The sequence below is a fragment of the Trichomycterus rosablanca genome, chromosome 7 (assembly GCF_030014385.1).
Source record: "Trichomycterus rosablanca isolate fTriRos1 chromosome 7, fTriRos1.hap1, whole genome shotgun sequence".
Taxonomy (NCBI): domain Eukaryota; kingdom Metazoa; phylum Chordata; class Actinopteri; order Siluriformes; family Trichomycteridae; genus Trichomycterus; species Trichomycterus rosablanca.
In genome coordinates this window covers 39785045-39801932 of record NC_085994.1, presented here as the reverse complement: position 1 = coordinate 39801932, position 16888 = coordinate 39785045, and the positions used below count along the sequence as shown (strand labels likewise).

The 16888-nt window shown below is 41.6% G+C and overlaps 2 protein-coding genes across 5 annotated transcripts; one reads left to right on the top strand and one right to left on the bottom strand.

The window, feature by feature from the left end:
- Positions 1–608: 608 nt before the first annotated feature.
- Positions 609–8675, bottom strand: unc119.1 (unc-119 homolog 1). Its single transcript, XM_062998700.1, has 5 exons — positions 8382–8675; positions 4185–4298; positions 3682–3790; positions 3413–3585; positions 609–2844 (listed from the first exon to the last, which is right to left on the bottom strand). Exons 1-5 carry the CDS (start codon positions 8602–8604, stop codon positions 2732–2734), a joined length of 732 nt encoding a protein of 243 aa, XP_062854770.1. The 5' UTR covers positions 8605–8675; the 3' UTR covers positions 609–2731.
- Positions 8676–10840: 2165 nt separating this feature from the next.
- LOC134318464 (hepatic lectin-like) lies at positions 10841–16870 on the top strand. 4 transcript variants are annotated; one of them, XM_062999419.1, is made up of 9 exons: positions 10841–10914; positions 11731–11798; positions 12920–13009; positions 13482–13565; positions 14584–14664; positions 14879–14920; positions 15288–15427; positions 16212–16327; positions 16533–16870. In XM_062999419.1, exons 3-9 carry the CDS (start codon positions 12922–12924, stop codon positions 16693–16695), a joined length of 714 nt encoding a protein of 237 aa, XP_062855489.1. In that variant the 5' UTR covers positions 10841–10914; positions 11731–11798; positions 12920–12921; the 3' UTR covers positions 16696–16870. The 4 variants fall into 4 exon arrangements, with proteins under 4 accessions (XP_062855489.1, XP_062855486.1, XP_062855487.1 ...); XM_062999416.1 differs by having other exon boundaries at positions 11731–11824; XM_062999417.1 differs by having other exon boundaries at positions 11731–11863.
- The last annotated feature ends 18 nt before the right edge of the window (positions 16871–16888 follow it).

The following is a 16888-nucleotide window of genomic DNA, read 5'->3' as shown; positions in this document are numbered from 1 at the left end:
CTGGACTACAACTCCCATGAACACCATCCTTGAACGCGTTAGCTTGTGGCTAACCCTCACTTTCTTGTAGTTCGGTGTGATTTTAAGTATACCCCCTCAGGTTCAACTACCCCACAGCAAATTACCCCTCGACACAACCCCCCCTAGACAAATACTACTCGCTAACTATTCCCACTTTCTATCTAAAGCGACTTACAGTACTGTGACAGTATACTGGCTAAGCAATTGAAGCTTAAGGGCCTTTATCAAGGGCCCAACAGTGACAACCTGGCAGTGGTGGGGCTTGAACCAGCAACCTTTCGATTACTAGTCCAGTACCTTAACCACTAGGCTACAACTGCCCTATATAACCCTCTCAACAAATACCCCGTTAACCTAATAGCCTTCAAGTAAAACTACCCCAACTGCTTAATACCACCTCAGCCAATCAACCCAAATCCCCTTCTTTCCACAGCCAAATGCCCCCTAACATCTACCCCATGAACCAAACACTTCATCATGTCATCATTTAACAGTATTACACTTTATGTTTAAAAAGCTTTTAACATTATTTCAAACCTCTGTTGCCCAATCCCCTGAAGCTGTAAATAGAGAAAACAAACCAACACTTTGTAATGAAATATTTTATTTTTCACATTTTATAAACAACAATAATCGTTAAAAAGAAAAGAAAAACACTACTAACGTCTATTGAATCTGATCTAGAATACAATTTCTCTTAAATCTATGAACAGAAGAGTGAGAGGGTGATTTTGGTCCAGTAGAACATGAACAGAACTTTAATCAGCACAGTTTAGTATTTTTCCCTGATCCATCACACCTGATATTCCTCCATAAGGCCTCAAACCCTCGCTCATCTTCATTGTGATATTTCTCAGTTCAGTCCTGATACAGGCTTCATCGAAAAGAAAACAAAATGAAACGAATGAGGCAGAAAAAAACCCTCAAGTATAAAATGTTTTCCAGTTTATAACATCATACAGAAACGAAAAAAACGACACGAGCAGAACCGGCTTCCTATTTTACAAAATGTTTGTCATTAACATCATGGGAAAGTAATCAAGAGGAAACATTCGATCAGTGAATTCAACAGAAACAACAGGGAAAAAAAACAAAACAAAAATTCATCTCATTCAGTAATGTAGTGCCATATCATTACCATACAATCTTATTTACTAACATCAAACTTCCAGTAATGCAACACCTTATTCAGTTATGTAATGCCTCATTTTTAAAGTATTTTTTATTTTATAATTTATTTTAGTTTCGTCACATTCGTAAAATAACGCATCATTCTGTAACATCTCATTTAGTGATGTTTCATCCCGTAACACAGTAACTCATTCTGCAACGTCTTATTCAGCAATGTAATGTCTCCTTTAGTATTGCAACATCTCATTTGGCAACTTCTTACTCTGCAAAGTCTCATTTAATAACCTAACGTCTCATTCGGCTACATCTAACTCTGCAAAGCTTCATTCAATAACTTCTCATTCAGTAACACCTCATCATAAAGTCTCATTCAGTATCATAACATCTCATTCTGCACAACCTTGTTCAGTAAAGTAGTTCAGCTTCTCATTCGGTTTCACAATGTCTCGTTTAACCTCTCATTGATTATGATGATTATTTGCACAAACGAATCAACACAGCGACAGAAAAACAACCTAAAATTCACACCTATTACCCCAAATGTAGCTGACAGGCTGAGATGTGCCAAATTCCAACCCAGATGGTAAAAGATTGACTGGTTCGACTGGGGTCTGATGGGGATGTGGTCTGATCACAGAGAGATGGTTGTCGGTTGGGTGAAGGATTTGAACAGGACGGGGGGTTGTAGGATTTTTAGGAACGAGATTTTGATCTGCGTCAGACACAAATGTATCTGCTCTGAATGACAAACGGCTGATTCTGACAGTGAGGACACTCAGACGCGTCAAAAACAGACGGAAGTCTGATTCAATCAGATCAACACACACACACAAAGCAGCCATCAGAGCTACAGCACGCTTGGTTAAACAGCGTGCTAATAATGTAAATAATAATTAACATCTATGGCTGTGTGGACAATCCACAGAGCCACATCTTTATGATTCTTAGATGGCTGAGTATGGTGCACTTGTGCTGTGTGAGTACAGACTACACAAGGTACTGGACTAGTAACTGGAAGGTTACTGGAAGGAAGCCCCATCACTGCTACATTGCCTCAGTTGGGCCCTTGAACCAGGATCTAAGTTGATGTCTAATAAAGTGTCCACTAAATGATGTGAATGTTAATGTAACTCCAAGTCGTAGCCAATCAAGTCTGTGCAGACGATCAGCAAGCCGACAGCACCACTGAGATCCGAACCCAGATCTCAGCAGTGGTGGGTTAGCGTAATAAACCTGGAAAGCACTACACTGGGGAAAACAATCTTTCTATGAAACGTGAATTAACCTGAATACGTTTTTTGTTCTAATTGTGGCTGCAGGGCTTCATTCTGACACCAAACTTTGTTTATGGTAAAAAAAAATGCACAGTCATCATTTTAAATCCTTCATTTTAAAGCAGTATGAAATGTAAGCGCAGGATCTGTGGAAACGATAATTATCTGGGTAGAAAAAGTCCATAAAATCTGAGCTGGAGGTTTGAAGCATCCGGTTTAGCGCCAGGTTTCATCGAAGCAATAGATGTTACATCTCTCTCTCTCTCTCACACACACACACACACACACCTCCTGTGTGTGCAGCATCACTGGCCACCGTTGTAAGCGTAGTCTGCCTTGTTGTGCATGATGAGTTTGTTGTCTACGAAGTAGAAGCTGTCTGATCTGGTCTCATACGGACGTTCCACCATCTGACGGACTGAACACAACAAAACACCAAAAATCATCACCAAGGGGGCCAGACGTCATCTCTAAGGATATTTAACGTCTGGAGAAACTTGAAACGGAATGAATTGGGGCCAAAACATGCATGCTGACACCTATTCTGTAGAACTGGGAGGTTGAGGGATCCGTTAGACGTTGGACTGATGATAGCTCCTCATAGTTCAGCAGATCTGATCAGCATAAAGACCTGCGGGACTTTGATAAGGACCAGATGACGAATTGGAAGTATCAAGTGGTGTCACAGTCAGTCAGGGTGAGTACCCACTGACAGCAGTCCAAGGACCGCCGACAGGTTGATGGGCGACCAAGACTCATTGATGCCAGAGAACATGAATGCTGTGGTGTCTGGTACAGACCAACATAAGATCTACTGTGGATCAAACTGCAGATCATTTTAATCCTGGTGATGAGGTGCATTTTCAGCCTCGTTTATAGACAAGTTTCTCCAGACATCAAATCTCGTATACAACAACTGACCCTGCAGGATTAGGTTTACCAAATCCACTCTGCTTCTAGTTTTGAGAAGATGAACAGGAACTTACTGAGCTCGTCCGGGAGCTGAGGGAACTCGTAGATGTGCTCGCATGTGTTGCGGCTGTTCGGTATGCAGAATCCAAAATCAAAATCAAAGTTCTTCAGCAGCCGGTCCCGAAAATAGTGACGCTCGATCATTCTGAAATTACTGACGGGTCGATCTCCGACTGTAAACTCCACGCTGCACAGAGAGACGAGAGGAGAGAACCGAGCTCCATCAGAAGAGCATCGTTAAAAGCTTATGGTTTATAACAGATACAAATTCGAGGGAACTCACGTGGCTCCGACTGTGCGTAGTTTAAGGAAAGCTGATGTGAACTGATATCGAACGAAGCGGCCAGTACTCGTATCGGCATCCACGTTTTCCTCGTCCTCGTCTTCAACATCTGAGAAAAACACAAGCGGTAGAGAGGGGAAACATCATCATAATAATCATCATCATCAGCATTGCAGTGTAGATGTGGTACTGAGTTAATAAACTATTATTTCTTTTCATTTTTTTAATCACAGCTTTATCCTGGACAAGGTTGCAGTGGGTCCGATTTAGTAACCCTGGACAGGATGCCAATCCATCCCTGTTTTCCCCTTGAGAGACACAGCCAAACATGTCTGTATGTAGAAGCCCGACCGGCAAAATGTACAGCAGTTCAGTCACAGCAATGGCTCAGTAGTTAAGGTACCGGTCATCAGAAAGTTGCCGGTTCAGACCCCGCCAAGTTGCAGATTTTGGGCCCCTGAGCAAAGCCCTGTCGATCTCTGGACAGGAGTAAGTGAACGTACCACAGTGAGGAGGTTTGGCGATCTCGAACAGCACTGTGCCCGTCTCCAGGTCTCGGATCTTGAAGCGGGTGAAGTCGATGTTGTAAATGTTGTCTTCAGGTTTGCAAAGATAATCTGTACAAAAAAAATATTCAACAGCAGTGAAGAAGAAATTCTAACAAGTGTTTTTAGGAGTGAATGAAAGAGAATGAAAAGGCAGTATAGTTAGGGTAGTGTGGTTAAGTTAATAGCTAAGATAGATAGAATAGATAGACTATATATATATATACAGTGTATCACAAAAGTGAGTACACCCCTCACATTTCTGCAAATATTTCATTATATCTTTTCATGGGATGACACTATAGAAATAAAACTTGGATATAACTTAGAGTAGTCAGTGTACAGCTTGTATAACAGTGTAGATTTACTGTCTTCTGAAAATAACTCAACACACAGCCATTAATGTCTAAATGGCTGGCAACATAAGTGAGTACACCCCACAGTGAACATGCCCAAATTGTGCCCAAAGTGTCAATATTTTGTGTGACCACCATTATTATCCAGCACTGCCTTAACCCTCCTGGGCATGGAATTCACCAGAGCTGCACAGGTTGCTACTGGAATCCTCTTCCACTCCTCCATGATGACATCACGGAGCTGGTGGATGTTAGACACCTTGAACTCCTCCACCTTCCACTTGTGGATGCGCCACAGGTGCTCAATTGGGTTTAGTCCATCACCTTTACCTTCAGCTTCCTCAGCAAGGCAGTTGTCATCTTGGAGGTTGTGTTTGGGGTTGTTATCCTGTTGGAAAACTGCCATGAGGCCCAGTTTTCGAAGGGAGGGGATCATGCTCTGTTTCAGAATGTCACAGTACATGTTGGAATTCATGTTTCCCTCAATGAACTGCAGCTCCCCAGTGCCAGCAACACTCATGCAGCCCAAGACCATGATGCTACCACCACCATGCTTGACTGTAGGCAAGATACAGTTGTCTTGGTACTTCTCACCAGGGCGCCGCCACACATGCTGGACACCATCTGAGCCAAACAAGTTTATCTTGGTCCCGTCAGACCACAGGGCATTCCAGTAATCCATGTTCTTGGACTGCTTGCTTTCAGCAAACTGTTTGCGGGCTTTCTTGTGCGTCAGCTTCCTTCTGGGATGACGACCATGCAGACCGAGTTGATGCAGTGTGCGGCGTATGGTCTGAGCACTGACAGGCTGACCTCCCACGTCTTCAACCTCTGCAGCAATGCTGGCAGCACTCATGTGTCTATTTTTTAAAGCCAACCTCTGGATATGACGCCGAACACGTGGACTCAACTTCTTTGGTCGACCCTGGCGAAGCCTGTTCCGAGTGGAACCTGTCCTGGAAAACCGCTGTATGACCTTGGCCACCATGCTGTAGCTCAGTTTCAGGGTGTTAGCAATCTTCTTATAGCCCAGGCCATCTTTGTGGAGAGCAACAATTCTATTTCTCACATCCTCAGAGAGTTCTTTGCCATGAGGTGCCATGTTGAATATCCAGTGGCCAGTATGAGAGAATTGTACCCAAAACACCAAATTTAACAGCCCTGCTCCCCATTTACACCTGGGACCTTGACACATGACACCAGGGAGGGACAACGACACATTTGGGCACAATTTGGACATGTTCACTGTGGGGTGTACTCACTTATGTTGCAGCTATTTGGACATTAATGGCTGTGTGTTGAGTTATTTTCAGAAGACAGTAAATCTACACTGCTATACAAGCTGTACACTGACTACTCTAAGTTATATCCAAGTTTCATGTCTATAGTGTTGTCCCATGAAAAGTTATAATGAAATATTTGCAGAAATGTGAGGGGTGTACTCACTTTTGTGATACACTGTATATGGAAGGATGGATAATAGAACTTTGTTAATCCAGAGGGAAATTGTTTTGTTACAGCAGCAGAAACACAGAACTCTACACATATTGCACAACCATACAAAAAAATTGGGAAAAAAACAGGCACACTGCTATATACAAGTATGGAGTAAGTTATAATAATAATAACAATAATACACAACAACAAATTAGGAATTTAGAAAATAAAGTGACATCAGTGTAAACGTGGTGTAAGTTCTAAGAAAAACAACCCTAATTAGTCCAATAACATTAGGTCTGACTGCCTCGACTGTAGAGAGACTTGTAGTACGTATAGTTAAGTTTAAGGCGTCGGGGGTGGCACAGTGGGTAGCACTGTCGCCTCACAGAAAGAAGGTCCTGGGTTTGATCCCCAGGTGGGGCGGCCCGTTCTTCCCATGTCTGCGTGGGTTTCCTCCGGGAGCTCCGGTTTCCTCTGGAGATACAAAATTGTCCATAACTGTGTTTGACATTAAAATCTTGAACTGATGAGTCTTGTGTAAGCAGTAACTACCTGTCCTGTCATGGATGTAAACAAAGTGTGTAAAACATGACGTTAAAAATCCTAATAAATAAATAAAGAAATACATAAAGGTGCTGGATTAATAAATTAGAAGGCAGTTGTAGCCTAGTGGTTAAGGTACTGGACTAATAAACAGAGGGTCGCTGGTTCAAGGCCCACCACTGCCAGGTTGCAACTGTGTGGCCCTTGAGCAAGGCCCTTAACCCTCAATTGCTTGGAAAATATACTGTCACAGTACTGTAAGTCACTTTGGATGAAAGCGTCTGCTAAATGCTGAAAGTGTAAAATGAAAACAGGCAGTTGTAGCCTAGTGGTTAAGGTACTGGACTAGTAATCAGAACAGAAGGTCGCTGGTTCAAGCCCCACCACTGCCAGGTTGTCACTGTTGGGCCCTTGAGCAAGGCCCTTAACCCTCAATTGCTTAGATAATATACTGTCACAGTACTGTAAGTCGCTTTGGATAAAATGTAAAAATGGTTTAAGCCCCATTACAGCCAATATACCGCTGTTGGGCCCCTGAGCAGGGCTCTTAACCCCAATTGCTCGAATTGTATTGTAAAATAATAACTTCTGGCAGGTTTTATTTATTCAGATATGATTAATTCTGGAAATAAAAATCACTTGTGCAGTAAAATGTTTAAAAACAGCAGAACTAAGTTAGTTTCCGGTGTAAGAACTTCTTTTACTGTAGTAAAAATAACAGAACCTGGATGTGAGCGGGGTGCACAAACTTTTGCACACTATATATGAATATGAACAGAATACAAGCCGAGACTTGTAGTACGTATAGTTAAGTTTAAGGCGTCGGGGGTGGCACAGTGGGTAGCACTGTCGCCTCACAGAAAGAAGGTCCTGGGTTTGATCCCCAGGTGGGGCGGCCCGTTCTTCCCATGTCTGCGTGGGTTTCCTCCGGGAGCTCCGGTTTCCTCTGGAGATACAAAATTGTCCATAACTGTGTTTGACATTAAAATCTTGAACTGATGAGTCTTGTGTAAGCAGTAACTACCTGTCCTGTCATGGATGTAAACAAAGTGTGTAAAACATGACGTTAAAAATCCTAATAAATAAATAAAGAAATACATAAAGGTGCTGGATTAATAAATTAGAAGGCAGTTGTAGCCTAGTGGTTAAGGTACTGGACTAATAAACAGAGGGTCGCTGGTTCAAGGCCCACCACTGCCAGGTTGCAACTGTGTGGCCCTTGAGCAAGGCCCTTAACCCTCAATTGCTTGGAAAATATACTGTCACAGTACTGTAAGTCACTTTGGATGAAAGCGTCTGCTAAATGCTGAAAGTGTAAAATGAAAACAGGCAGTTGTAGCCTAGTGGTTAAGGTACTGGACTAGTAATCAGAACAGAAGGTCGCTGGTTCAAGCCCCACCACTGCCAGGTTGTCACTGTTGGGCCCTTGAGCAAGGCCCTTAACCCTCAATTGCTTAGATAATATACTGTCACAGTACTGTAAGTCACTTTGGATAAAATGTAAAAATGGTTTAAGCCCCATTACAGCCAATATACCGCTGTTGGGCCCCTGAGCAGGGCTCTTAACCCCAATTGCTCGAATTGTATTGTAAAATAATAACTTCTGGCAGGTTTTATTTATTCAGATATGATTAATTCTGGAAATAAAAATCACTTGTGCAATAAAATGTTTAAAAACAGCAGAACTAAGTTAGTTTCCGGTGTAAGAACTTCTTTTACTGTAGTAAAAATAACAGAACCTGGATGTGAGCGGGGTGCACAAACTTTTGCACACTATATATGAATATAAACAGATGATTAATTCAGCGGCCTTTACCGCGGGTCACAGCGCGGAGAGCGAGCACTTCCTCCGGGCTGATGGTTCTGCCTGACGCCCGCAGCTCCTCCTCGGTGACGGGCCGCCGCTCCGCCGCTACCCGCCGCGACTTGAGCCTCTTGACCACCCCGCCGCCGCCTTTCCGGTCTCTGGACGCCGCCGCGGAGGAATCAGGCGCGCTCACCGCCGCTGTGCTCTCAGTTCTGGAGCTCTGGTTGCTCATCGTCCCGCTGAGTTTAGCTTTAATGGAGAACCAGCGAGCTAACTATGCTACTACAGTACCGTACTAACAACTCCAGATCTACCCGTTTTAAATAAACCCCGCCTTCCATCTCTGCGATTGGCTTATACGTTTCGCTTATAAGAATTGACCAATCGATGAGCAAGAAAGTCGGTTACCATGGTTACTACTAGCCACTCACTAGCCAGGAAAGGCGGTTTTGCCTCAAAACGGGTGGTAGAAAAACAAAGCGTCCCTGAGAACGGACTCAAACTTAAGATGGCGTCTCGCGTCACTATGGTGAAGAAGGAACGCCACAAGAAGAGGCTTCTGATTGGATGAAGACCGTCGAGCGTCGCCATGGATACCAGCTCCCACCCCCATGACTACCAGGGACAGACAGCACGTTCACTACCTACCTGTTCATCCTGGTCAGGGTCACAGTGGCCACACAAACGTACCCAGTACTTATTTATTTGAATGTCTGTTTTACCATCAATTTATCCTGGTCATCCTGGCTTTGTGTGCTTTCTGTTAAAGTACAAATCACTGCTGGTTTTATTTGCACTTCAAATCCACGTCCCAACTTTTTCTGGAACTGAGGTTTGTATCTCCTCATAACTCAAGCGACTCATGCTGGTGTTCGGCTCTACCAGCTGTGCCACTGTGCCAGATAATCAAACATACACAAATTAAATCACACGACGCCTGATTTGCAAAATAAACAAAGCCTTTTGAAATGTGGGTGTCGTGCTGGCGCTGCATCTAAAGTAGGTGCCACACAGTAACATGGGTCCTAAGGGTGTGGGTTTTATCCCTTCCTGCAGACTGGCGCCCGCATGTTTGTCAGATTTGCTGGCGCTGCGTGTTGGCTTCTGGCTGCGCCTGATACCACGGTAGGACAGTGGTAGCTCAGGTACTGGACTAGTAATCAGAATGTTGCCGGTTCAAGCCCCGCCACCGCCAAGTTGCCACTGTTGGGCCCTTGAGCAAGGCCCTTAACCCTCAATTGCTCAAAAAAAAAAAAAAACAGTCATAATTGTAAGTCGCTTTGAATAAAAGCGTCTGCTAATTGCTGAAAATGTAAATGTAGTTCTACAATTACTGACGGTAGTCCATCTGTTTAGGGCCAGCTGTAGCCTAGTGGTTAAGGTACTGGACCAGTGATCAGAGGGTCGCTGGTTCAAGCCCCACCACTGCCAGGTTGCTGCCGTTGGGTCCTTGAGCAAGGCCCTTAACCCTCAATTGCTCAGACTACATACTGTAACTGTAATGTAAGTCGCTTTGGATAAAGGCGTCCGCTAAATGTAAATAAAAATTTAATGATTTCTGGCCCCTAGGACCGGAGCTGCCGGGAGTTTCTAGGTCATAGAAACTTGTGCTGATCATCTGCTGTTGTTTTACCCTGAGGTGGTTCTGACGGGAACCCGTTTACCCTCCCGATGTTGAAGACTGCAAGTTGAGACTGCAGTGCCAACAATGCTGCTCCTGCTAGATGTGACGGAGACCTGGAGTGTTTGCACCAAAAATTTCCAAAACTTACTACCGACTTTATCACAGACTGGACTAAACAATGAAGAACTCCTTTTTTTTTTTTTTTGGCTAGTTTGAACTTTTAGTTCAATTTAATTTTGTGTTTGTATGACTTGTGCAAATCTTATTTATTGAAATTATCCTCCAGGTCACCTGAGGAGGACGGGGGTCCCTGCTGAGTTCCTCTGGTTCCTCTCAAGATTTTTTCCTGTAATTTTAAGGGAGTTTTTCTTTGCCACTGTCGCCCTCGGCGTGCTTGACAGGGATTTTTGTTCTGTTGGTCCTGGATTCTGTAAAATTGCTTTGAGACAATGTTCACTGTAAAAAGCGCTATATAAATAAATTTGACTTGACCTCTCAGAAGCATACAGAAGGTGGATTGGCCGCTGCCTTTTGGTGTAGTGAGTGAGGACGTTTATGATGCCTTGTGATAGACAGTGTTTACAAGTGGACCCACTGAGACCCTGATTGAAAGTGGTGAATTGTGAGAATTGAAAATCATCATTTCTTGTATGAAAGGTGCTCATCTCTCTAGTTTCACCTGCTGACTGAACCTGGAGGTGAGAAGTTGTTAGGATCCCATTATCGGATGGTTCAGACTGGGAATTCGGTGAAGCATTTAAGCATGTAAAGGGAAGCGTTTGACCCCGGTTAGGTTTCCTCCTCACTGCTGGTCATGTTTACAGTGAAATGTTGCTCCCACACACACACACACACACACACACACACACACACACACACACACACAGACAGGCTCGAGAGTGTCCGAGGAAAGGAAAGGTAGGACGATTCTGATCTGAACCCAAATCAAATACACACAACTTTAAAAAAAATATGAATCTAATAGTGAGAAGTTAAAACTCATAACTGTGGAATTGTGCCAGTTTGTTCCAGTTAGACAGAAGAATGATATTACATGAATCTTGATTTATTTCTGTATGACAGTTTAATTTAGAAGTGAATATAAATGTAAATAATACAATCACATTGTTTATTAGAATCTACTGCATCTAAACTGGTGACATTAAAAATCTCAGGTTCATCTAACTGTAAAAGATTCAGATTCTATTGAATTCATTTTAAATGTTTGATTATTTTTAAAATTACCATTACCTGTAAGTACAGTTGTATGAAATACCCCTGATCATATTCCATGTTATAATATGTTAACAAATCACTACACAAACAGATAAATAAATAAGAAAACACTTCTGCACATTTACTGAATTTAAGATATAAGGAAGATTCGAGCAGGGGTGCACAAACTTTTCCATTAAGCTGCAGCTAATTGTAAAATTCACTCTGTAGTGATTCTGCTGAAAGTTGTGATTCAGTCATTGATTAAAATCAATGAAATGATTCTGAAATATTGACAAAATATTATTTATATTTAATATAATTTAATTCTTTAACTGAAGCTGTTAATAAGAACTTGAATTATTTAAATTGTTTAAGGATTAAATATTACTGTTCTGATTTATTTTGTTCCTGGTATTTTAAAATGTTAATATTAAAATAAATTAATCCAACTCTGAATTTATGGATCTGATAGTTTTTATCTTTATTTTCTTTAATAATCTTTTTATTTCTCATCAGTTCTGATTCTGAATGAACACGTGATTTTATCTGCAGATGATCGGAGGAGGATTTGATCGTCAGTGTGTGTGAGAGGCAAACTGTTGATTTACAGGTTAATGATCAATCCACCAAAAGTTTGTATTCAGTGCAGGTACTGACCTCTGGAACACTGGAACACTAGACCACTGGAACACTGGAACACTAGAACACTGGAACACTGGAACACTAGAACACTGGAACACTGGAACACTAGAACACAGGAACATTGTAATAATAGAAACATTGGAACACTAGAGCGCAGGAACACTAAAACGTTGGAACACTGAAACATTAGAACATTTAAACACTGAAACAATAGAACATTGGAACACTAAAACACTTGAATAACAAAACATTTGAGAACTCAAGCACTAGAACACTTCAACAATAGAATAGTTGAATGGAACACTGACACACAAACAATGAATGAATACTGAAACACTGAAACACTAAATCAGTAAAACTCAAACACTTGAACAATACAACACTGGAACATTGGAACAATACAACACTGGAACACTAAACACTGAAACACTAAACACTGAAACACTAGAACACAGGAACACTAAAATACTGAACAGTGAAACAATGAAACACTGAAACACTAGAACACAGGAACACTAAAATACTGAACAGTGAAACAATGAAACACTGAAACACTAGAACACAGGAACACTAAAATACTGAACAGTGAAACAATGAAACACTGGAACACTAGAACACTTAAACAATAAAAAAATTAAAGACTGGAACACTGAAATATTAGAACACTGGAACAATAGCAGGACTGAAAATTGGAACACTAGAACACTAAAGCAATCCAGTAGTCTATTACCCTAACCACTAAGCCTCCCACTGCCCTTCATTATTACTTATTGAACTTTTGACTAGAATGTAATGTACAAAGTTTCAAAGTTTGAAGCAATGTAATCTATACTGCCAGAGCAGCTTGTTTGTTTACCCTCCACCCCCTATCAATTGTCTCTGCATCTGATTGGTGTGTTATTGCACATGGTTTTGGAATAGGATGTCCAACAAGCTTAGTGTTGACCATGTAGTTTATATAAAGTAAAATATTTCATAAACTACTGAGATGCATTTTGAATGAGTGCTGTAATAAATCCAGCACCAGCTGACGGGTACAAACCTGTTTTTTATTCCTGTACAGTGATGGAGTCTGTTGGATACCACCAGTTCAGTTCATCTCAGCAGGAAACTCCAGAGATGCATCTCAAAGCAGAACCTCCGTCCACAACCAGTGAGTAACACAGAAACTCACTCTGTAAACACTCATATAAAGTTGTGCTGCTTATTTATTTTTGCTTTCGGTTGTCAAGCTAAAAAATATATCCAAGTTTGAATCTCAGCGGTGCTATCAGTTGTCCGTGCATCTACACAGACATGATTGGCTATATCTAAGGAAGGGTGGTGGTGGTTGCTGAATCAGTGCAATACACATTCCTCTCATGCACCCAGTGTTTCCCGGTGGAATCTGACCCGCTGCTACCCTGAACAATAATCATTTACAAATGATGTGCTTATTAAAGTTAATTTAATCAAAACAAAAATGAACTTTAGTAATTTAGTAATAAAATGATACTGGTCTGTTGTTATTTTAGTGATGTAGAAATTCACAAATACAATGTTGATCAGTTTTTTTTGCTTGCCATTCCACACCTGACATTTTTTTAAATTATTTCTTAAAATATTTTAATTGCTGTGTGTTTCAGACAGACGGAACTGGAGGATTTACATCATGTTGGGGGTTTTAGCTCTTTTCCTGTTCCTGCTCACACTGACTGTCGGAATCAAATGTAAGTTTCAAACCTTATAAAATTTTCAGTCCCACCAGGATTTTGTTTCAATAGTTGAGTTGAGAACTAAAATGCTTGTTTAGGAGTTTGTTTGTTTATTAGGATTTTAACGTCATGTTTTACACTTTTGGTTACGTTCATGACAGAGACGGTAGTTACTCATTACACAAGGTTCATCAGTTCACAAGTTTAATATCAAACACAGTCATGGACAATTTAGTGTCTCCAATTCACCTCACTTGCACGTCTTTGGACTGTGGGAGGAAACCGGAGCAAACCCACGTAGACACGGGGAGAACATGCAAACTCCACACAGAATGGACCCAGACCGCCCCGCCTGGGGATCGCACTCAGGACCTTCTTGCTGTGAGGCGACAATGCTACCCACTTAGCCACCGTGCCGGCCCTGGTTTTGGAGCAGCAGATAAACATTGACTCTATAAACTTGAGGTGGTGAGTTCGAGTGCCGACTGTGCCATAAGCCGTCCATGGTCGGGAGCTGGAAACTGATTGGTGCAGTTGTCTGATTGGGCGGGTCATTCCTGATCTCTTATCAATCCCAGAATTCTAGTCAATCCTGTGAGTCTGGGAACTCTTGTGTAAGGATGAGGGCAGACTGTGACAACTGAGGAAGGTAAAATTAAAAGAGAAATTAAAAATTAAAATCTGTCTCCCTCTGCTCTTAGGTTAAATGTTCAGGAAATAATTTGCAGTGTTTTTTAATGTGCTAGTGAATGTGATCTTTTATTTGCACTATTCATGGTTCAGCTGTACAGTTGTTATGTTTAACACAAATATCGTGCAGCACATGTACAAAAGTGCAAATGTTGAGTGAATTGGTTGAATTTTGAGTCTTGCGTAGTAAATATTTGGAAGAACTGAGTTATTAACAACACATAAACATTATTTTATCCAAAGTGAGGCCACGTCTAAGCACACCAGATTTACGGTCATAAATGAATAAAATAATATTACTGTGAGTGAGTAACATGATCTTATTTTCTTTTTTATTATAAAGTCTCTCAGGTGAATCAGCAGGTGTCGGATGCTTTAATTTCACTGCAAACAATCGGTGCTTCAATTACAGTTAGTCAGAAAGGTAAACAACACACATGCACACACACACACACGCACACACACATACTTTAGGACACCTGTGGTTTACTGAACTACAGTAAAAGCCATAATATAACAGAGAAAGCTGGTAAAATGAACTATATTTTTTTATATTTTATGATGTGTTTACAATGTTTATATTGTGCATATCTGTATTATTTATTATGCTTAATGTCCCTATATTTATGACTCTATAGGTAGTTTACATGCTGGGCCTACAGTATCCCTGCCAGGGAGAGGTAATGTCTTAACTCATACTTTACCAATACCAGCACACTGTAACAAGCAACCAACCTACCAACCAGTCATTCAGATAACCAATTAATTAAAATCAAACCCATCAACCAAAGAAATTCACCAATTAACCAGCTAATCAATCAAGCACTTAACTAATCCTTCTTTAATGCTGAAGGGTAAAAACACATTTTGGTGCAGCACAGATTCCTGCTTCTTTTAGCAAGCCAATGCCAATCCACCTTCTGCATATGACTTTGTAGTAAGAGAGTGCAGGTGTTAGACTGGCCTGCCTGCAGTCTCCCATTAAAATGTATAGAGCTTTGTGAAGCACAAACACTTGTGTGTGTGTGTGTGTGTGTGTGTGTGTAGGCTTATGTCTGAAGGACTGGTTCTTCTACAAGGACAAGTGCTACTTCATATCCACAGAGAGAATGAACTGGAACAACGCTGAGAAGAAATGTACAGAGAAGAAATCCCACCTACTGGTGGTGAATGACCAAGAGGAACTGGTGTGACTGAGTATTTATTTATTGACTGGTTTGTCTGTAATTGGAGCAAAGACTCATTAGATGAGGAACTCATGAATGAATAAATGATTGATTCCCTTGTATTGTTATTGTATATACACTGATCAGGCATAACACTTTGTAGTTCTACAATTACTGACTGTAGTCCATATGTTTCTCTACATACTTTTTTAACCTGCTTTCACCCTGTTCTTCAATGGTCAGGACCCCCACAGAGCAGGTATTATTTAGGTGGTGGATCATTCTCAGCACTGCAGTGACACTGACATGGTGGTGGTGTGTTAGTGTGTGTTGTGCTGGTATGAGTGGATCAGACACAGCAGCGCTGCTGGAGTTTTTAAACACCTCACTGTCACTGTCAATATATCCAGACAAAAGCGCCCCGTGGGCAGCGTTCTGTGACCACTGTTGTTCATATAGGGGTGGGGTATTAAGCCGGATAGGGACTCTCTCTCGTAACTGATGCACTACGACCTCTGCTGGTTGATCGATGGCACCTACACAGAGGGAAAGAGTGTGAATCAGGGTGTGTCTCTCCGTACACAAGACTGATTCACATATATGCACTCGCCTAGTGTGGGTGACAAAATGCATACTGCTGCTTCCCACGTGTCGGAGGGGGCGTGGGTTAGCTTCGTTCTCCTCAAATCAGAGTTTCTTCAGAAACAACAAACTAATTCTACTGCTGTTCCAGCTAATACCCGAAATTAATAACTGGGCTGAAACAGGAACTATCTGACCCTCTCTGTGTCTCTCTGACTCTCAGGAGTTTGTATCTCAGTTACTCGAATGGCAAACAAGTTACTGGATTGGATTGGTCGAGCGGGATGAAGAGGGGAACTGGAGCTGGGTTGATGGTACCGACTTCAAATCAACTGAGCAGTAAGTCACCACATGATCTCTTTGTATTTTAGATTTTAATCACTGTAATAATGTCTTAATAATTAATAAAACATTCACTTGAGACTGTGAGTTTCCATTTGAACTGAGTGTTGTTGTTTATCTGTGGTTGTACTTGGTCATGTTGCCTCGTCCTCTAGCTCATCAGCCCAGGTTGAACGTTACCGCTCTGTGTGTTTGTGTGCAGTTTTTGGGATGAAGAGCAGCCGGATGATTGGGACGTGAGAGTGAACGGAGAGGACTGTGGACAAATTCATGCTCAGCAAGTGCCAGATATCTCATCACTTCGACGGTGGAACGATGCCGACTGTACGATGTTTTATAAGTTTATCTGTGAGGGAATACCATGACCCCCCCATCCTTCCCTCCCACTGTACACCTCTCACACTCTACGCAGTGTCCAGAAATTTGTAATATTTGTTTGCTTTCATTATTGGACCATGTATAGTTTTGGAGAATTGCTTTAATTATTTTAATGTGTGTGAATAATAATAAACTGGGGAAAATCAAAAAAGAGGAAATAAATCCGGAAGTGCTTTTTTT

What these genes read in the sequence shown, in the direction of transcription:
- unc119.1 (XM_062998700.1), bottom strand. Translation starts at nt 8,604, where the DNA reads ATGAGCAACCAGAGCTCCAGAACTGAGAGCACAGCGGCGGTGAGCGCG. An exon ending in TCTCCGCGCTGTGACCCGCG is followed by an intron (nt 4,299 to 8,381) that starts GTAAAGGCCGCT and finishes TTTTTTGTACAG; the next exon opens with ATTATCTTTGCAAACCTGAA. An exon ending in CTACGCACAGTCGGAGCCAC is followed by an intron (nt 3,586 to 3,681) that starts GTGAGTTCCCTC and finishes CTCTCTGTGCAG; the next exon opens with CGTGGAGTTTACAGTCGGAG.
- LOC134318464 (XM_062999419.1), top strand. Translation starts at nt 12,922, where the DNA reads ATGGAGTCTGTTGGATACCACCAGTTCAGTTCATCTCAGCAGGAAACT. An exon ending in AGAACCTCCGTCCACAACCA is followed by an intron (nt 13,010 to 13,481) that starts GTGAGTAACACA and finishes TGTGTGTTTCAG; the next exon opens with ACAGACGGAACTGGAGGATT. An exon ending in TGAATGACCAAGAGGAACTG is followed by an intron (nt 15,428 to 16,211) that starts GTGTGACTGAGT and finishes TCTGACTCTCAG; the next exon opens with GAGTTTGTATCTCAGTTACT.